General features: G+C 32.9%; 2 protein-coding genes across 5 annotated transcripts; one reads left to right on the top strand and one right to left on the bottom strand.

Annotated features, from left to right (window-relative positions):
• Positions 1–238: 238 nt before the first annotated feature.
• Positions 239–12,222, bottom strand: LOC109619649 (major facilitator superfamily domain-containing protein 12). Of its 2 annotated transcripts, XM_034467507.2 has the most exons (12): positions 12,083–12,222; positions 9,900–10,325; positions 9,401–9,608; positions 6,956–7,082; positions 5,378–5,581; positions 4,318–4,410; positions 3,882–3,974; positions 3,351–3,524; positions 2,863–2,957; positions 2,395–2,525; positions 1,730–1,875; positions 239–1,599 (listed from the first exon to the last, which is right to left on the bottom strand). In XM_034467507.2, exons 2-11 carry the CDS (start codon positions 10,150–10,152, stop codon positions 1,775–1,777), a joined length of 1,479 nt encoding a protein of 492 aa, XP_034323398.2. In that variant the 5' UTR covers positions 10,153–10,325; positions 12,083–12,222; the 3' UTR covers positions 239–1,599; positions 1,730–1,774. The 2 variants fall into 2 exon arrangements, with proteins under 2 accessions (XP_034323398.2, XP_034323397.2); XM_034467506.2 differs by lacking the exon at positions 1,730–1,875.
• Positions 12,196–22,079, top strand: LOC105333088 (uncharacterized oxidoreductase SP_1686). 3 transcript variants are annotated; one of them, XM_034467511.2, is made up of 13 exons: positions 12,197–12,495; positions 13,800–13,904; positions 14,373–14,457; positions 14,857–14,930; positions 15,062–15,121; positions 15,784–15,948; positions 16,609–16,794; positions 17,367–17,468; positions 17,691–17,822; positions 19,225–19,326; positions 19,410–19,476; positions 19,931–20,025; positions 21,175–22,079. In XM_034467511.2, the coding sequence occupies exons 1-13, from the start codon at positions 12,490–12,492 to the stop codon at positions 21,304–21,306; spliced, it is 1,311 nt and encodes a 436-aa protein (XP_034323402.2). In that variant the 5' UTR covers positions 12,197–12,489; the 3' UTR covers positions 21,307–22,079. The 3 variants fall into 3 exon arrangements, with proteins under 3 accessions (XP_065943044.1, XP_034323402.2, XP_034323401.2); XM_034467510.2 differs by lacking the exon at positions 16,609–16,794 and adding an exon at positions 16,834–17,019 and having other exon boundaries at positions 12,199–12,495; XM_066086972.1 differs by lacking the exons at positions 16,609–16,794; positions 19,410–19,476 and adding an exon at positions 16,834–17,019 and having other exon boundaries at positions 12,196–12,495; positions 21,175–21,239.
• Positions 22,080–22,160: the final 81 nt, after the last annotated feature.

Below are 22,160 nucleotides of genomic sequence, written 5' to 3'. Positions count from 1 at the left end.
CTACAAAACTGTTAATTGCCTCACATTTTGACCTGAATGACCTTTGAATAAAAGTTTATTTGAAGGGTGAAACATCATTCATTACTTGTGTACATACTGACCATGGGTAGAATTGCAAATTTCTTGGTTTTATGACTTAGTCTACTAGTACCAATGATAATTAACTGCAACAGTAAAACCATGGTTTTCAAGATTCTGGCACTAATCACCAATGCCAGATTCAGAAACGCAAGAAAGATGTAGTTAATGTTTTTATTAAAACATATATAGCTATGCATGCACCGTGGCATTCTTGTATCACAGTATATCAAATCATATAAACAGATGAAAGACAATGGACTCGTATAAATTGAGAACTTGTCTAATTTAATTTAAAAATGCATCTTTCGATACAAGAGAAATGAACTAGTAAGAAAATGACAATAATAACTTTACTCTAAATATTTTCAGTTTTTATGTTTCGCAACAATGCAGGAATGTACACAGATAGAGTCCAATACACACGTTCCTTGTACATTTTGATTTTAAGGAGGGATGCTGGTAATCTATTAACAATTCATTAGACAATTAACATCAGAAATTTCCAACATATATCCAAGAAATATCACAGTACAGGTAGAAGCATTGACCTTGGCAATCCACCCACACCCACTTCCAAATTATTTTCTTGTGTAAAATATATCAGCAGATGGAAGCAATATGAGTATATAATGCTACATCAACAGACAGAATGCAATATGAGTATATAACACTAATTCAACAGACAGAATGCAATTTGAGTTTTATATAACACTCAATTTAGACATTACAATGGTAAGACATGAATCAAACGCCAACAATGACTAGATGCTGGAAGAACATCACAATACATATTCATTATGCCATGTATACATCGTAATGCATATTCATCATAATAATTTATTATGATTGCCTACAATATATTATCAACAGTTTTTAATGGAAATAAATAAATCTTTAACAATACAACTATAGTAAATGAAAATGTTTGGCATACATAATAAAAGTTTATAAAATATGTCTACATCTAAAAAATGTTTTTAAAAAGTGCATGCTCATAAAAAGAGTCCTTTTTCACATTTATTTATTACGGGAATTAAATGAATAAAAATATATGTATAACATTACATGTTGTACCAATTAAATAAAAATATGAACATGAAAGAAAAATAGTTCAATAATTGCAAACAGTATGATGAACTATAAAATAATTGTATAGTGTCCAAAACCACAATATCAATTTATTATCATGAAATTGAGATCTGATTGGTTTAAACAGAATCTTTTTTCATTACCGGTATAAATCATGTACATTGTATTCAAATATAGAATATTTACCCATCAAGTTAAAATTTGAATTTCATGCCTATGCATGCACTTGGATATTAAAATAATGTACACTGTATGTTCTTTACATAATACAAATGAGACAATTATTGTAACATTGTTCTTATCAATCTAACACTCAAGTCTGTATTGTAGCACTTTGTGGTCTATGTTCCCCAAGGAGAGGACTGGTTTCATCAGCAGGGCAAGAGTTGTCTGCCTTTATTCCATCAACTGCAGTTTTCAATGCATTGCCTACAAATCCAAAAATAGCATTTGATATTTAGAAAAATTATAATTAAAGTAAACACAATATAGACAGGAAATACAAAACACCCAGAAAATAGAATTATAATGATTTCATGCCAATGTGTCACCCAATTACCCTTGCAGAATAGACTGAGCCAGATTATTTGCATGCAGCATGCTACTAAGAGGGTCTGTTATGAAGAAGAGGCTGTCTTTCTTCATCATCGGTCATTGCTTCCTCCCTTTTAAAGTCATTACTGACCAGGCTTTTCAGTGGCTTAACTACAACCGAAAAGAAAATATTGCTTGCATGCTTAAGATTAAGAGAGCACTAAAGAAAATAATGTCTAAAAGTTATATTAGTATTACTGGTAAGTTTTTGTGGCCATTTAGAAATTTAATGCAATTTCCAGAAAATTCATGCAAATCATGCAAGCCAAATTTCAAGCTGTATATGTGTTGATGAAAATGCTCCATTGTCATATACGATATATATATATACACATGATTATATACATGACATTCTGATTATGAATATATCATGTTTATCAGGCATATTTATTAATCTAAAGTTCACTGAGGAAGAAACTATTAAAAAGATGTTTCATGCATACTGAAAATAAACCAGTCAAACATGTGTAAAGAGATTAATGAGGTTTTATTGAGTCTAGAATTCTGAGAAATCAATGACACATTATCAATACATCCAATGTATTTATAACTTGTATATGTATAGGTAATCAGTATACATGCCATGTTAGTTCATACCAAATTACTTTTTCTGCCAACTTGAATTTATACCTGTGTTAGGTCGCAGTCCTATTTTGTATGGAAGTAGAGATAAAAGAGCAATGAAAGCTACAACTGCCACGCCCCCTGGGACAAAGGTCAGGACCTGACGGTAATAATCTTTACAGCTTGGACAACATGCTCTAGTAGGAAAAAGTCAAAGATTAAACATCTCTAAAAATTTCTTTCAGTTTAATCATACAGAACTTAAAGCTGACATGAATTTATAAAAGCATTTGGTCGCCATATTAATTTTGATTGCTCCTCAACTGCTACAGGGTTTTATATACCGTTTTGAGAATATTGCTCATTCTTATACATATATATATATTGGAATACGAAACAAAATATAACCTTAACATAGTAAAATAATCAAGAGAGGGTGAATTTTATGTTCTAATCACTTGATAAGCGTTTAATTCTTATTCTAGCTTTGATTTTGTTGTTGGAACTCTCTATCTGTTGAATGCAGATACTTACACACAAGGATGCAGGTGTTGTATTAACACAACCGCGACCCCATTAGAGAGTTTGTCAGTAAAACTCATGGCACCATAAACAAATGCTCCTGATTCCTACAAAAACAATAGTATTTATGAACTTTTTTGAGATTTAATATTAGATGTATATATTCATTATTAAACAAATAAGTTTGGAAGGTTCATTATTATATATATGCAAATGATAACGGAAGATTCATTATTATGCAAATGAGATTTGAAGGTTCATTATTATATATATATGTAAATGTCTAAAATGATAATTGAAGGTTCATTATTATGCAAATGAGATTGGATGGTTCATTATTATGCAAATGATATTGGAAGGTTCATTATTTTGAATAAAGAAAGAATTTACAGACTGAAATGAAGTTGGCAATCAAGTAACAATTTTTATTTATTGACAGAATGCAATCTAGTCCAAGGCAAAAGAAGAAAAATCTTGGTATCAAAGTAGATTTAACCTACCACATTGCAGGCAATAAGGTCAGAGGTCATGGCTAAAGAGGTCACCAACATGGTGGATCCCCCCAGACCAAGCAGAATGACCGCACCATACACTTGCTTGGCATTGTCGTGATTCAAAAAGTAAATCCAGGCACAAGCCCCGATACCAAGCACCAGGCCCAGGGCATATGTGGCCTGAAATCCCAAGAAAAAACAACATTGTGAGTTTTATTGTCATTTCATCTTAAATATTTACTCTTTTTTTGTAATACAGTACTATTTAATTATGGTATTACACGTACTGTGAATTTCATACAAATTCATACAAAAACTTTATAAAAATTTGTACAAGTATTCATATAGCGGTGGTAGATTCCTAAACAAAATAATAATTAAGAAACAAAATAGAAAATCTCATATAAATTGATGCTGTGTATATAATAAAGGTACATGAACATACATGTATTATAAATATTCCTTTATATATCTACATAATTATTTTAATGTTTCCAAAAATTACCCCTTCCCCCCACCCACACACACCAAACTTGCCTTTCGTCCCAGTCGAGAGTTGACCAGTCTCATTGCAATTGAGGCCACAAAACCGGAAACATACACAACCAATGGAAAAATAGCAACAGAGTCCTACAGAGAGATAAATCCACAAACTACAAATCACTTCAAAATTAGTGATAATTAACAGGATTCATATTAACTTATTAAGGCCAAAAATAATTCCGTCTAAGAGTCAGGACTGTAGATTCCTAAGTAACTAATTATGAATTAATACATGTATCTGCTTAAAATTACGAGAAGCACATATCATGTATTTTAAAATTTTTTGGACTGATGTAAAATAGGTGCATGAAACTATGATAAAAATTTGGCCCTCACAATTTTATATTCCATGCAAAACAGTTGAATCACGGAATTACGTTCTCGCACGAACTCAGGAATCAACATTTATCCATTGCAATGCTGTACTTACCTTGGGCAGGTCCAGGGTTTCTGTTACATACAACGGGAGGTAGATCTGAGATACATTTACAAACAACCGAGTAGACATATATACTACTGCAATCTACAAATACATGTACATAAAAAATCGATAAACTAAAAGGTACGTAATTCAATTTTAACATATGAAAGAAGGATGACCTCAAATTAATGAAATGACATTTTCTAATGATGAGAGTAATGGAGTTCACAATTCAATATTAAAATAATAAAGAAGTATTCATAGAACATTGGGAAAGTGGGGAAGGAAAATTGTGGTTTTTGTGATTTCTTAATTTGAATGGGTGCTGGTTTTTTAATGGAATGAATGATATATGTGTAATTGTACCTAATTCATACACTCCTCATTTTAGAACCCCTATACTTCACATTTGTATCAGCTAGTCAGAGTTTATCTTTAATATGTTTTTTTCCCATGTGATGTTATTTGGAAAGATATACCAGTAATCACATATTTTGTAATAATAATCTCTGTGTATCATTGTACATAAGTGTTGAGATCAAAATAAAGGAGTACATGTATGGTTACATGTACATAGTAATATATGTACCTGATAAAACTGCATTGTAATTATACCTTCATAGTTACATGTACATAGTCATATATGTACATGATAAAACTGCATTGTAATTATACCTTCATAGTTACAAGTACATAGTCATATATGTACCTGATAAAACTGCATTGTAATTATACCTTCATAGTTAAATGTACATAGTCATATAGGTACCTGATAAAACTGCATTGTAATTGTACCTTCATAGTTACATGTACATAGTCATATATGTACATGATAAAACTGCATTGTAATTATACCTCCATAGTTACATGTACATAGTCATATATGTACCTGATAAAACTGCATTGTAATTATACCTTCATAGTTACATGTACATAGTCATATATGTACCTGATAAGATTGCATTGTAATTATACCTTCATAGTTACATGTACATAGTCATATATGTACCTGATAAAACTGCATTGTAATTATACCTTCATAGTTACATGTACATAGTCATATATGTACCTGATAAAACTGCTTTGTTTTTAACCAACATTTCCATGTCATTCTGGTTCGAAGAACTGTAGATTTTTCTATCGTTGTGGAGAAACCGTCTGAGATGGCGTTTTCTGCAGTGCTTACATCGTCATGCTGTACTGGTTCGCGAACGATTAAATGGAAGGCTATACTGAAGACAATGCCCATACCAACAATGATGAACACCAGGTTCTGAAAAAAGGAACAAAATCATTAAACCATACATACAAATGACTCCCTGACAATATGATTTTAATTAATACTTTTCTCATTGTATATAAATGTAGATTATGAAGTTCATACAATAAAGAAATATGGAGTTACCCGTGTACAAAAAACTTACCAGGGAAATTCAATATAGAATTTACCGGTATGTCACAACTATATATTCAAAAATGAAAATAAACACGAAGCATACATGAATATCTGACACGTGAAAAGAGCAGAGTTGGTTCAAAACAAGATATGGGAGCTAACTGTAGAAACTAGGGATGGTCAATTGCAGAATTACTAATCGGTTAATTGCATTTCATTGCAACCAATTAACCAGTTACTTGCATCAAAATGAGCCCATTTTTTACATATTATTTTTAATGACTGTTATAAATAACAAAGCAAACAAGGCATGGATATTCAGTTTTTATGCAAAATCAAAATATGATATGAAAATTATATCTCAAGATTATAATTCAAATAGAAATTGTAAACAATGAGCAAACAGTCATGAAATAGTTTCACTGATAACATGTTGCAATTTCAAAATCGGTTTGACTTCTCAAAACAAAGTCTGCCTAAGACAAGCTATCAAATCCATCTCCGTTTGAAATGATTATCATTTTGGAATTTGGATGGTAGTAACATGTATGTGCCCACTTCAGACAATTGCATTTTCTATGTAATAAAATGATGTCGGGTAAAAAAAAAAAGAAGGAAAATAATCACATTGAATGTAAGTGCAGTAATGATAATTGTAATGGTACTCTACAGTGATATTAGCACCATTTATTAATGATTAATAATGAGCTAATCAGACAAGGCAGCTGTGACATTTTGTTTTAAAATGGTCATTATAATTAAACACCAACTGACCAATTTCCTCAGAGCTCAGCCCATGGTCTTAATTTAATTTGATTACAGATAATAGTCTCAAACGACAAAAACTAAAATTTATTTTGAAATTGCATTAAAATACAGAACCATTTTTACAAGGTCTTGGACTTTCAGTAGGACGTTACTATCTATTTCTTGCATCAAAACAAGTTAAAAATGACGCTGGTTTCATGTGAAATATACACGGATTACGTAGTCTTTGCTCAAAAGGCAGACAAATTTTGTTGATTTCAAAGAGCAATGGCCTTCAATAAAATAGACAAGCCTACGTCACATTGCTGTTTGCTGCAACTACCAAAAGTCCAAGTTCTTGTTAAAATGGTTCTACATTATTTTTATTATAAACGACTAACTGATTACTGACTAAATAACTGATTACCATTGTTCTGACAAAATACCCGGTAATCAGTTTACCGGTTAGAGATTGCCATCCAAAATAGAAACACAGGTACACACCCTGAACTTGAGAGCATCCACAGAGGTCAGCTGGCTCTCCATGTTGTCGCTATGGTCACCGTGGAGGAGAAACAACAACCAGAAGATTCCAAACACCACCAGATTGGACAGGACGGTGAAGGCATACCTAAAATATAGCAATATACATTGCAATCATTATAATGTTGTTATATCGTATACTTACAGAAAATATACCCTTTTCTGCCCTGTGCGATATACACTGAAAAGTCACCTATACCCGTGTAATATAAACCCTAGTGGTGTGATATAAGATTTATATCACATCCCTCTCTGTCAATCTTTGGTTGTTATATCACACCCCTTTCCGTAATTGGCTATTATGACGTAGAGTACGGTATGCGTTGTTCAACTTTGATCTTCGAGTATGACGTCAAATAGTTATGTCGACGTCAACTTGATATACAAACAGATGGCGCAGAAATTTCAGGGAAGTTTATTATTAAAGATAAAATATCTAGACAAGGAGCGATTTGTTAACAATAATCATTCATCATATGATGTTTTTGTTGATTCTTTAATATTTTCTATAAGTATATGATATAAAAATCATAACATGGCAATTTTTAAAATCGCATCCTATAAAAGCTCTCGGTTACTGTATATCAGCCATTGAACCTGAAGGCTATCGGGCTGATATATACCGATCGCCGGCTAATATAGGATGCAATATAAATATTGCCATGTTATGATTTTTATATCTATATATATATTCTGGTACACCTAAAATACAGGTGTCATATGTCATTACAATGCTAAGTATACTACAATATTACAGTTAACTGTAATAGATTAGGCATAATACCTGAAATATAGCAATATGTCATTATATTAATGTCAAGAATACTATAATATGACAGTACTGATAACCGGTACTTTGAAATAACCATGTACATTATGTATTTACCACTGAACATGTATAGTGTTTTCCTTTGTTATAAATTTAACATATTCTTCAGAAAGCAAACTCAAGACATAATTATGTTTTTTTCACGCAAGTTGATGGGTTGTGAACAATTAATACATGTACTAATCACATACCAGTACATCAATGATTTAGGAAAAGAGATATGTTCATGATTTAGAAAAATTTATTTATATAATGCTATATACCACTTGATATATTTAATTAATGTAAATGCGCCTAAAATGAAATCATGTCTTTATCTTAAACCACTTTTAGATTCTTCAAATTATGCAAACTGTAGACTCCTTGGCTGGGGAGAACTTAATGAATGTCAAGGCAGGGCCCTCATAACAAAGTGAAAAACAGGAAACAGTTAGATGTACTCGGGTTTTCAGGGCTGAGACATCTCAACAAGGTACTTGATTCTACTTGTACAGGTATCCGCCAAGTACCGTGTTCCTTACAACAAGCCGTTAAGCGCTGTTACCAGTAATCTCTGCATATGAATTAAGAGCCTCACCTGTCCTATCAAAGCCAAGCTTATAATAACATGTTATGAAAGCATTTAAAATCAACATTTTATCTTAATTTTTATCTCTGATAGTGTGTGTTCCCATGAGTCATGCAGATGAGTATGTAGAAATTAAAGACTAACTTGCTGCAGTATGACACAGATTACACATTAATTATAACACATTACGCATATAAAATTATATTTATATACATATACCGTATATGATTTCCTTTATATCTAACAGAAATAGAGGAAATCATATACGGAAACTTATAGTTAATTCATAGCTCTATAGAACATCTGTGGAAACTCACAGCAAGGAAATCTACACACCCCGTTTACTGATTGGTCGAAACCTGTAGCGACCAAAAAAAAAAATTGCGGACTGCACGAAATAATCATGAATCAGATGATGTCAGACTCAAATTCCAATAGGAGATGATTTGGATGTTTCTTTTATCTAACGAAGTGATGTACATTAACAGTAATTTAGTGAATTATACTTACTTTTAACAATCAATTCATTAATTTGTTAAAAGAAAGATAAGATGTAAATATCTTAGATGATTCAGAAGGAATCATTAGGAAGCAGATTAAGAAGGTTGCGATCATAGAGAAAAAATTTACATAACCCAGTCCCACTAACGCTGATTGTTTCAAATGATGCAAAGGTTTCTCTTTTGTTTGGATACCACAATAACACTAAGTTGTGTGACTATTGTATTGATTGGTAATAATAGAAATAAAGCATGAAAAAAAAAAAAATGTTATGTGACTGCAAGATGCTCAGGAGTGTGGAGAATTTTTTTCCTTCAATATCATAATTCAATATGTTCCTCTTCAGGGTTTGGCTCTCTTTCTTATATACATGTAAGAGCCACATATCAAATTTGGTCAAGTTAAAGGGAACAAAGAAGTTGAATGGACACTGATAGCAATTGGTCACCTGAGTAACCTCACTGACAGGTGATCGACCTAATAAAGTTGCTGGTAAAATATTTCCTACCTGATTCCATTGAGCTCTACTCTCTCGTTATCATCAGAGGTGAGATCAGGTATAAGTGACAAGTGAGAAATCTGGGTGGCGGCCCAGCCAAACTGGAAAATGACCACAAATGGAGCAAAGTAGATGAATTTGGACCAATCGGGGGCATTAGGGTAACCTATGCAGTCATTGAAGAGGAAAGGGTAACTGCAAGCCACGGATATTGTACCTGATTTAAAAACAAATGATCAAATAAAGATTTAATTACTAAAAATTTCAGTTAAAAACTGTAATCTTATTTGTATTTAGTAAAAATTACATTGATTGCACGTATGTTTATGAATGTATTTCAAAACTCATAATTTTTTATTGCAATGAAATAAATCTACAAAAAATGAACACACTGAATATCAGCTAGACTATATGTAACAAAATATAAGCACTAGAAATGATTTTAAGTACCAGCAATGCTTATAAGAGTATAGATTCTCTATATCTGTTTACAATTGTATGTACCTACCTACAAGATGCCATGCTTTTCTCCTTCCTAGACCACAGAATCCTCTAGTTCTGTCCGACTCATACCCGATAAATGGTGTAAACATCGCATCACTCACTTGCCCAATCAGCATCAAATATCCCGCCAAATTGTTATTAAAGTTCATCACTTGATGGAAATACACAATAAGATAACTGAACCATACTGAGGCTGTTAGGTCATTCAGGACGTGACCTATACTGTACCCAAGTCTCTGGGTCAAAGGTAATCCCATTCTCCAAATATTTTCTTTTAGTTTTTCTGGTTTAAAAAACAACACTAATATTCCAAGATGGAGCAGAACTTCAATTTGGTGTCAGCTAGGCTTCGTATATATTTAAATTATTGTGTTACATTTTCTTTCACCATTCCATTTTGATTCGGTGAATGAGTATATAATTAAACTACCTGTGGAAAGAAAACCAAAATTTGTTATCAAAAATTATTTTACTGTGAGTTAATCTACTTCTATATACTATCAAACATGAATATATATGTTTAAAATCATGTTTCATACACCTTCCACCACAGTTTTATTCTTAAATTTCGTAAAAATATGTTGTAGTACACTACTGTCCAGACCTAACCTAACACCAGAGCAGCCCCCAACTGAAACCCCAGGTTTGCTTTTGGGGTTTACTTGGGATATACTCCAAGTCTACTTTTTGAAAATTTGGGTCCACTGGGGTTTTACTTTGGGTTTACTCAGGGTTTGCTTTTGGGGTCCACTGTATATGCACTGAAGTGTATGGTAGCATATCTCTGCCCCTTGTGTGCAAATTATTTTTCTATTAAATATGTCGACATGCAAGATAAATATGCTGACATATGTAAGATAGTTATGTCAAAATGCAACATTACTCTAGTGACATGCAAGAAAATTACAATCAAATAAGAATTATAAAAAATCTCAAAAAATCTCAAATATCTCCCACATGTAACATCCAAGATGCTAGATGCAACTTCTTTATGTCGACATGCAACTTATTTATGTTAAAATGCAACTTCTTTATGTTCACATGCAACTTATTTATGTTGACATGGAACTTAGTTACGTGCACATGCTACTTATTTATGACAACAGGCAATTTACTTATGTTCACATGCAAGATAAATATGTTGACATGCAACTTATAAGTTGCATGTCAACATAACTAAGTTGCATTTCAACATGAATATGTTGCATGTCAACATATTTATCTTGCATGTTAACATAATTAAGTTGCATGTCAACATAAATAAGTGGCATGTTAACATAAATTAGTTGAATATCAACATAAATAAGTTGCATGTCAACATATTTATCAAGCATGCAGTTAAGTTAAACATAGATAAGTTGCATGTCGACATAAGTAAGTAATACCCAGCATCTTGGATGTCACATTTTGGCGATATTTAAGATTTTTTGAGAATTTTTAAATTTCTTTTGATTGTAATTTTCTTGCATGTCAGCATAGTTATGTTGCATGTTGACATATTTGATAGAAAGATAACTTCCACACAAGGGGCTGAGATTATGCCACCATAGAAGTGTGAATCAGACCTGTCTTTTATCTTAGTTACCATCTTGCTGCCTGTAATTCCTGCCCCTTGTATAATCCAAATACACATGTAGCATAGATCTGCTTTCAGCAGGGTATACCTCTGATCAGGGTTTACTCTCTGTGTTCACTCTGGGTTTCCATATTTTGTACTCTGGGTTTACTCTGGGTCCACTCTAGGTTTCTAGTAAACCCATGCAGTATAACCAGAGTAAACCCCAAAAGTAAATGCAGGGTTTAGTTGGAGTTTACTTTGTTTTAGATTGGGTCTGATCGTCATGGTCCATTATTTGAAAACTCATCATGTCAAATATCAGATTTTTTCACGTTTAAGAGTTTATTTTAAAAACCCGTAAATGAAAACGGAGAACGCAATAGGGTAAACATTGATAAACGAAAATAATACATAAAAGGATAAATCTGAGAAGAGTCCCACACGATACGATAGGACTGATACACAATATGTTATGATAGAATTGTATAAACTAATGTTGCAGGTACTGTTAACTGGTTAATATAACAAAATAATCCAAACTCCTTTACTTTATTAATTTATTGTAAAAACGTATTGAATTGAAATAATTTGTTTAATAATGCATCTGAAACACGTCATATTTGCCTTACCTGTTAAGATATTGTGTTCATATCAGTTCTGTCACGTTATTCAAACTTCATCATGAGTTCATGGCATATTGGTTTGTATCGCCGCCATGTTGATGTCATGTGATTTTTCACGTGGGTTATGTACGTGTATGTAAACATGTGACAGAATACATAATGCACATGTATATGTACTTCAGGTCTCAAAAAGGTTGAATTTGCAAGCCACAGAGAAGATAAGGATATTAGACCTTCTTATTTACTTGTTTAATCTTTTGGTTCAACATCCTTTTCTCTAAAAATAGAAATTACTTGTCATGCAACGTGTTTGTAAACAAACTATGACACGGAGTTTTACAACCGTCAAATTATTTCATTGCGAGTTAGAAGCAAGTACTCTATAAAACAAGTGCCAGGGATCAGCATATCCAATGATTGTGAGTTGGGTTATTGTGATTTTTCTTAATTTCACTTAAATTTTTCATTAAATATCATATAATTAAATATAATATGGGAAGGGAGAAATAATGACAGATCAGACAGGGATTCGAACCCGGGTCCCCTGAATCTCTAGTCAGGTGATCTGTCAACTGAGCTATATGGCACCGGTCTGCATGACCATCACATTCCTCCCCCTTTAATTGATCTTCACCCTTTAAATTAAGATCACCCCAGGTTCTTCTCCAGAAAGACCAGGCTACGCTCAGGTTAAACTGGGTCTGTAGGACATCTGTCATTTTAATGATAGAACATTCTATCTAATTCTTCCCCTGTCATGATCGAGTTAACCTGTCGGTTCCAGCAAGGGGTTGGTCACAGACCAATGTAATAGGATGGGAGAAATAATGACAAACCAGACCAGGATTTGAACCTGGGCTCCCTGAATCTGTACCAGAGTCTGGTGCTCAACCGAGCTATCTGGCGCAGGTATTTGAACCGGTCTGACCATCACAATATATTGACAATATTTCTATAATTTCTATAATTTAATTTCGATAGCCTAAGACTTGTTTAGCAGACTATAGCTGGGTGCTTGTGAAAGCTTGCTGGATTTATTTAATCTCTTTTAATTTTATCAATTTCATGAGATGGTCCGGCTTATCAATATTGTTATTTCAATTTATCCTGTAAGTGCTGCAGATATGTATACATGTAATTATATAACTCTATGGGAAAATTCAGGATGAGTTGACATAGCCTACATCAATCCAAGTTTTCTTGTAGAGCCAAAGATCTTCAGATTTTTTATCGTAGCAATGGCACTGCATGGATGAATTAAACCATATATGGTATTGCCTTTGGATGAACCTCGATCAGCATGATCCTGTGACATAGTAGTTCAGCACTCTACATATTAAGTTAATAGGTGAACCCACTGGTCAGATTAATAAACTGTCAAGATCAACCACATTGTCCACATACTTAATTCGTTCACTATATATAGCTAGTACTTGATCAGTTTGATGCTTGCACATGGTCATCATGTCATGATCATGGACCATGTAGTTGAATTTAGGCTACTACGTGTAACTACATGTATACCCTGGAACATCCAAGTTTAGTGCTGGGGTCTAGGTTAAATTGTATCTAAAACTAATAGTCTGCAATGGTCCTTCAATACGATTGGAATTCCCAACTGTTCGTGTCCAACATGTAATCCTATATATGCACGATCCTTTGTTTTTGAAACATTTCTGTACTTGTATAGTTTATAAACAATTTAAAAATGATTGAACTGTAGATGTCTGACAGTGAGGGAAAATTAACGACGGCTATTGTGATAGGGGCTGGCCAGAGGGGATTTGGTTATGCTCATTACCAGGAGGTAAAACCTGAGGAGTTCCGGGTAAGTGGTGAGGACAATTTGATTTAGTATAAGGAGTTACAGGCTTTTGATTTTCCTTCTAAAGAAACAAAACTCCTTAGTCTTACATGATATTTTAAAAGATGGTGATAAAGTAATATTTTAATAAAGGTTAAAGATGCTGGGTTATTCTGTGAAGCAACATGTTATACATATATATGCTCTTATTGTATTGGTGAAGTAGGTACGACAGGTGGAATATTAAATCAAATTAGTAAATAATGTATTTTGTGAATTTAAGAGGACTTGTGTCAAGACCTGGAATCAAACCATGATCCAATACTGTATGCTCTCTTTGGTATATTTACCATATTTTTGTACATTGTACATATCGTATACATATTCCATTCAGTGCAACACACAGACAAAATTGTGTGTTGCACAATATAATTATTGTAAAGTTTCAAAGGTAATGGAACTGTTTTCAATTTATTCTGCTGTGATTTACAGGTCATTGCAGTGGCAGACCCCAAAAAGTACCAGAGAGAGAGATTGCAGACTCTGTGTAACATAGCTGATGACATGGTGTTTCAAGGTACTGTATTACTTTAACTGCTTCATCACCGAAAACCCAATGTCAGTCTTGTGTACACTTACTGACCTTGGGCTAAGTCATTGAATTTTTCTTGTTCTCATGAATAATTCATGCTTTATTTTGATTGGCTTCTTTACATTTTTGTGGAGGAAATCTCACCAATCCTGTTAATGTGTATGCATTCATCTATCAACAACAGCATGTTTTAAGAACATTGTCATTATCACATCTTTAAAAACTAATGAATTTCCCTTTCTCATGGATGAATTGAGAATTCAATATTGAATATTCATGGCAAACCAAAATACTGGTAATGTGTAAAACAGTACCTATAAATGATAATTAGGTGTTGATGACAGTTTATCTGAAATCTGATGGGTAAGTCTTTGTTTCTTTCAGATTGGAGGGAGGTAGCAGAGAGGGAGAGGTTTGCTGACTGTGTGATGATTTGTACGCAGGACCAGCAGCATAAGGTACAGTGTACTCGATGCATCTTGAAAATGTTGACACACTATTGAATTTTTTATGCCTAATTTGGAAACAGACTATTTCTTATGTACAAAACAGTTTTAAGTAATGAAGTTACATTTTGTAATCAATATAGGAACCAGCAGTTGTATTTGCCAAAAAAGGATATCATATATTACTGGAAAAACCAATGGCAGTAAGTTATTATTCAAGTCTTGTAATTTAAAAAAAAATGTATTTATAATTCATGCGTTTATTGTAAACAGGTGTTGTGTAATGTAAGCCTGTTTTCCTGTTAAGTACATAAATATATAATAATATTGTGTGTATAATCATGCAAATTTAATTTCAGTAATTTGTTAGTAGGAACCAGCTAATCAATATATTTATTAAGTTCTCTAGAACTATGGAAATGGATTTCTTGCACCTAATTGAATTTAACTTCTGTATAATGAAAGTTACATGTAGAATGTAATAACTAAATTCATTGTCAAGAGGAAAGTAGATTTTCAAAGATCCATTCTAGCTGGTACAGTGTTTAATATAAACCTCTGTAACATTGATCACCGTTAGCCAAGTTAATTATTCCAATGACTTAATTTACTTAGATTTGCAAATTACATGTCTAAGTGGTTTGCATGCAGTGACTTCTTTTTGCTAAACAAAATTTCAATATAAAAGATATACATGTATGAATAAGACTTGTTAATGACCATCAATAGTCTGAAAATGAAAGTTTTAACAAAACTCCCAAAATTTTCTCGCAAATTAATAAAAGTTGATCTAAAGTAACCTAATCAACAGACAAATGTAATGGTGACATGGTACATAATGAATTAATAATATCTGTGTTTACAGACCACAGAGGAGGACTGTCGGGAGATTGTCCGAGTCTGCAAAGAGAACAACGTCTTCTTGACGGTCTGCCATGTTCTCCGGTACACGCCCTGGGTCAGGAAGATCAAGGAACTGATTGACAGCGGGGCCATTGGAGACGTGGTCAATATTCAACATCTAGAACCTGTAAGTCATAAATAAACACAATCGTAATTACCTGATATATGTATACTGAGTGATTACATGCACAGGTTATTGTTCCTGCCTTACTTTTTAATATCCATCATCTATAGAACCTGTTTTAGAAGTGATGAGGCATGTGATGTTGTTCACTTTTAATACTGTCAAGAAACTGTACATGTAAGTCAAGTGACAGTTAATGCATGCATCAATCAATACATGTACATGTACTAATTCATACCTTTATTACTATGCATAGTTCAGGGAAATTTTATACACAATTGAGTGATAGTAACTATTGCTTTGGGAGATTTTAAATGTAGCATTCTAAATTTATGACTTATTAATGTGTGCCCCCATCTAGACCCTGCCACCTACTAGGCACTGGTCTTTAACATTATGGTTTTTTTTTTATATATTAAGGCTATTGGTTTTAATTATATTTTTTTACGTAGGAAAATTCACTGTTACACGCATTCACATGTACATGAAATATATATAGAATAAGATAAATGTTTAAGAACAATTCTCAAAAAGAATAAGAAGACATCAACTTGTATAGTTTGTACAAAGTAAATGAATTAAATGAATTAAAGGTGTACTGGTGTTTCAGAATGCAGGAACCAGGCTTGGATGAAGAGCATCTAAATTCCTGTTTTCTTTTAGGTTGGTTATTGGCATTTTGCCCATTCTTTTGTCAGAGGCAACTGGCACAAGGAATCAGAGAGTGCATTTTCTCTTCTGGCTAAGTGTTGCCATGACGTTGACCTTATTTGTCACTGGATGGGACCACAGAAGTGTCAGTCTGTCTCCTCATTCGGACATCTCAGTCATTTCTCTCAGTCTAACAAAGTAAGTTGATATCTAAATTGCATGTTGTTATTGTTATAGGTAGGATACTGGCATTTTGCCCATTCCTACGTGAGAGGAAATTGGCACAAAGAGAGCGAGAGTTCTCCATCCTTACTGGCCAAATGTTGCCATGACGTCGACCTCGTGTGTCATTGGATGGGAGAAAAGAAGTGTCAGAAAGTGTCCTCTTTTGGGCATCTGAGTCATTTTAACAAGGAAAATAAAGTACGTTATAATTATAACAATACATTATCTCCCCCCTACTCTAACAGTACATAAGTTATAATTATTTATACTAACTTATACATAGTAAAATCCGCTTAAAATCGTGAGAAGCACATCTTGCGAATTTTAAAATTTCTCTTTTATTTTATGGACATATGTAAATTACATGAAACTAAGATTAAAATTCGGCAATTGCAATTTTAGGTTCTCGCACTTTAGTGGAAAACTGGTGAATCGCGGAATAAAGTACTCACGTGAAATAAGGAATCTATAGTATTTTGTAAAATCAATGTTAACTATTAGTGATCTCTCAAAAGAATGACATTTTTAAAAATTGTTTTCATCAGCCAAAGAAGGCGGCCAACAGGTGCTTGGACTGCCCTAAGGAAGTGGAGTCCAAATGTCCCTACTCAGCTGTGGAAATTTACATCAACAATGGCATCAAATCAGTGAGTCAATCAGCCTGTATTTGAACAGTGTTTGAATACTGAATGTTCAATTATGGATTGAAGTAAAATCTGTGTGAGGTCAGCGAACACAATGATTGACAAATAAATCTGATTAATTTAAACCTGCACATCGATATTCACTTTACCTGATATACATTTATAATGAACTGTTTGAAAACAGTTTGACCTTGATTGATATATCTTTGATATTTTCTTTTTAAGTTCAACAAAGGTTGGCCCGTGTCTGTGTTAACGTCAGGACCCCCTGACATAGAAAACGTGACAGAAGCCCTGCGGACTGGGCCTTATGGACGATGTGTCTTTGACATGGATAATGACGTCATGTCACAACAGGTAATCCAAATTGTCCTTATTTTCTTAATAATTATGTTAGTAGTAGGTTATGTAACTATGAGTTTTGTTTAGTTGAACATCTATTCAGCCATTACTATAAACCAACTATTATTTGCGACAACTTTATTTCACGATTGATTTGAGATAAACTGGTTCGCAGCAACTAATTTTTGCAACCAAGCCTTATCCCCACCTGTTTTTTTTATTACAACCACAAGGCAAACACTGGTCTGTGGCAAGAAATATTCATGTCAATGAGGCTCTCTGGTACCTCGCAAAAATTTCTTTCACACGAATATAAGTTGGTTTACACTATTCATAGCTTTCATATTGATAGAGTGCATGTGTATAGATGTACCGGTAAACTAAAGTACAACCTAAAGCTTTTAGAAAATTACATGTGTCCTTTCTCAAGAGTTATACCGGTATATTAGAATGGTAGCAGATTTAGCAAGATTTATAGATAAATGCATAATAAAGACTGAGCTGATGCTGTAAAGTCGTCTTTAAAACTTGATGACGGTATCCCAAGATTCCTAATGCTATCCCAGACTTCCTTTATCCAACATAGACGAATGAAATAGGTTCTTTATAAGTATTTCATAAAATTTCATAATTACTTAAAAAAAACAAAAACCAGAGAGCTCTTTGATACCCACTTTTTTGTTGCTGTTGAAAAATATAAAAAAAGTTAAGGGAAGTGATACCACAATTAAAGTGCTTCATAAATAGTGAAATACATACTATTTTAAATATTACTGTTAAATTCATTAATGACTGCTTTGAACACAGATGTCAATTAGTCTAAGGAAATGTTAAACTGATCTATATAGATCAGTAAAAATATATATACTGTACATGAAACTATTGTAAACATACAATGATGTTCTTATATATTCATTGGGCCTTTGCCAATTATTGTAATTGTGTTTGTGCCAATAAAATATTTGTATTTGTATTTGTATTTGTATTTGTATTCCCCATATTAAAATGAATACACTTTCATATATTGGCAGAAACTATACCAAACAATCTTAATTGATGTCAAAATTTAAAGAAAAATGTTACCAAAATCCATTAGAGCTCTATATGATGATGAATATATTCCATACTCCAAACTTGGCTGGGCTTGCCCTTTAAGTAGCACTATAAAACATTTATTTCAATAATAGTTTTCATACACTTAGCCTACTACAGTTATACGCGGTTATAAGGGAGTACCAGGGACAGGTGATTTTAGCTTTGCTATAAATGTATTTTTTTTATATATCCATTAGCACAATTTGTCAACAGGGAATAAAAATCACTAATCCACCATAAGCATCAATTCATTGTAAGCATGTTTGCTTTAAGCATGTTAAACTGTATATAATATATTATAGATCATATGATATCATTGAAGGTGGTTAACATGCAATTCACTGGAGGGGCTACAGCTTCATTGTCAATGATAGGATTCACAGAATCAATTTGTGCAAGGGAGGTCAATGTGTTTGGAACAAAGGTAAGAGTTGGCTCCCTTACTCAACAAATTCATTTTCTTGGAATCTACAAATATTCAAGGAGTTGAAATTGATTTTTTAATAGGGTGAGATCAGATATAAAGATGGGAATGGGAGTGTTTTGCAAGTCGACTTTACAACAGGGCAAAGATGCAAGTATGTAATACATGTGTTAAGGGTATAGATAAACTGTAGATTATTTGGGTACTTATATACACACTTATATATCTTACTTATAATTACACAACATATTCTTTATATATTTAAAGCTTTGAACACAGAAAATGTTCAAATATATATCTCTATCTATCTACTAGTATATCCCACTCATGCATTTACGTGTATGTTATATTGCATATTTCCTTAGCATAGCTATAAAACTAAAACTTTAGAAACCAATCATAAATTTAAAACAAATGAATATCTTTAATGCACAAATGTCGTTCATAATGTAGACATTTGACACTCTCTCTCTCTCTCTCTCTCTCTCTCTCTCTCTCTCTCTCTCTCTCTCTCTCTCTCTCTCCACACACATAATACACACATAGGATTGCAGAAACTAGGAATGGTTTATATAGCTAATGAATGTTATTACTGTAACAACAGACCACCATAAACTGGAGTCGAGGAACCGTGGTCCACTCTCAGGGCATGGAGGAGCAGACTACTGCTTGATGGAGAACTTTGAGAGCGCCCTCTATGTAAGTGTTTTACATGTCTGAAAGAAAACATTTGTGAGATTGCCTTTTAATGTTCGGTGATGGGCCTCTTACACTTTATATAATAGAGAACTCTGAGAATACTCTCTATGCACATGACTGTACTTATTGATGGGGCTTTAGGACTGCACTCTCACTACACGTACATGTATATAAATGGGCTGTGGGCCATTAAAATTAGAAAAACATGGCTGTTTTAAAAACAAGGGAGTACATGTAAGCATATGGGTACATGCATAGCTTCTTTTTATTAGAACTCAGATCTAAAAATATGTATGAAATATTTGTCAAAGACTCAAAGACTAAAATGATTAGAACTGCTCCAATTATATACAAAGTATCATACAAATCTAGTTACCAAAGTTTGAATGCCTCAAATGTCAACTATTTCTACAGTGTATTTGCCAATTATTTTGAAAACTTTGAAAGATACCAGTAGAAGTAAACATGAATTTCTCTAACAATCATCATACATGTACTGTGTATCTCCACTTAAAGATTTCTGCAGTTGAAAGTGTTGTCAAATTTCACTTGTGATTTGATTTTCTGCAGTAAGTAGTTATGTGATGAAGACTTATTTGTAGCAATTGATTTATAACAATTACAATAATTTAATTACAATTCATAACAGGGTACTCAATAATAAACTCAATGATAAATGATTCATCTACTGGAAGCTTTTACTTACAATATCAAGAGGGCTGTGTAAATATTAGGAAAATGCTAAAATATTTAGAATTTTTATTTACTAACTGATAGTTCATGGCTTAAAAATCAGACGTGTCATTTCTTAACCACTCAGCCTCGTAAACTATACTAGTACATGTATATCAGACTAGTTTTGATGTTTCTATAATTTTACATTTTTAATAAACCACTTTCCAATATATCCTGGATAAATATTCTGGGGGAATGCAATAGCTCCCATGTAATGCTCTATGTGTGGAATTAGCTTTTTTCTTCTTAAAGTCAATGTAGCATATATGCTACATGGGGCACTAGAGGGTTAAAACTTATAATATTTAAAAATATACATAGTCACTTGCAATCTTTTAGACGAATTAGAATTTTTTTTAATTTTTAACAAAATGTTGCAAGTAGTATTTATTTTTACTTTATTTCCTATAAAAGCACAAAGACTTCTCCAAAATCCACACGGGAGCAGACGAGACACTAGCCAGCCATCTTGTCGTGTTCGCTGCAGAAAAAGCCCGCAAAGGAAACCGTGTTGTCACCATTAATGAGGACATGTCGTTTGCTTGATTAAAACCAAGTCAAAGCCGGCAGATATGATTGTAAGAATGACATTCCATAAAGAAGAGACTAGTTGTGAATACTTTATATGAATTCGGTTAATCATCATTACTTTACACAAGTTTTTGAGGTTTTGTTTGGTACTGGCACAAACGAGACAGACCAGCCAGATTAGTGATAACCAACGTATCATTCACCGAGTTTTGAAATTAATTTCATATAAAAATAATAGGACTACCAATGAATTTCAGCCTCTGGAATGTGGCTTTTAATGCTTAAAGTCCCAGTCTTAAAGACCGGCTTTTTTATTTGATTATAAAAAATATTGTGCGGAAAATTTGAATTCTCTTAAACAGTAAATGCACCATTTATAGCTAAATGTATGTTTATTCTGCCGAAGGAACGCGTGCCAATAAGTGATAAAGATCTGGATAGTTATCGTCAAAGAGAATCTGTATACATCATAGTTTAAAAACAATTCTTAAAATGGTGAATTGGGTGAGCATTATCTCTTAGACGGCTACTTTATTCACTTGTTTTACTCATGTATTTTATAGATCACGAACAAACTGTCGTTACTAAGGACACGTTTTGCAAGAAGTCTATTTATTCAAGACATTGACCATTGCTAATTTAAACTTACATCACATATAAAGTTGTTAGATATACCCTTTCTAATGGAACACGTTTATCGGTTATTTTTGATATAAACATTTACTGATTATTTTATCATGAATTGTAAAGAGAATATCGAAATGTTTTTGAATAAAGGGAATGATTTATTTCTCATGTGTTTATTCTTGGAATCCGATCCTCCTATTGTTCTGGATCAAAGGGAGGAAGGACTGGGCTGTGTTCAAGAT

Source organism: Magallana gigas, chromosome 6, assembly GCF_963853765.1.
Source record: "Magallana gigas chromosome 6, xbMagGiga1.1, whole genome shotgun sequence".
NCBI lineage: Eukaryota > Metazoa > Mollusca > Bivalvia > Ostreida > Ostreidae > Magallana > Magallana gigas.
The sequence above is the reverse complement of the archived record's forward strand: the minus strand, read 5'-3'. Positions and strand labels throughout refer to the sequence as shown.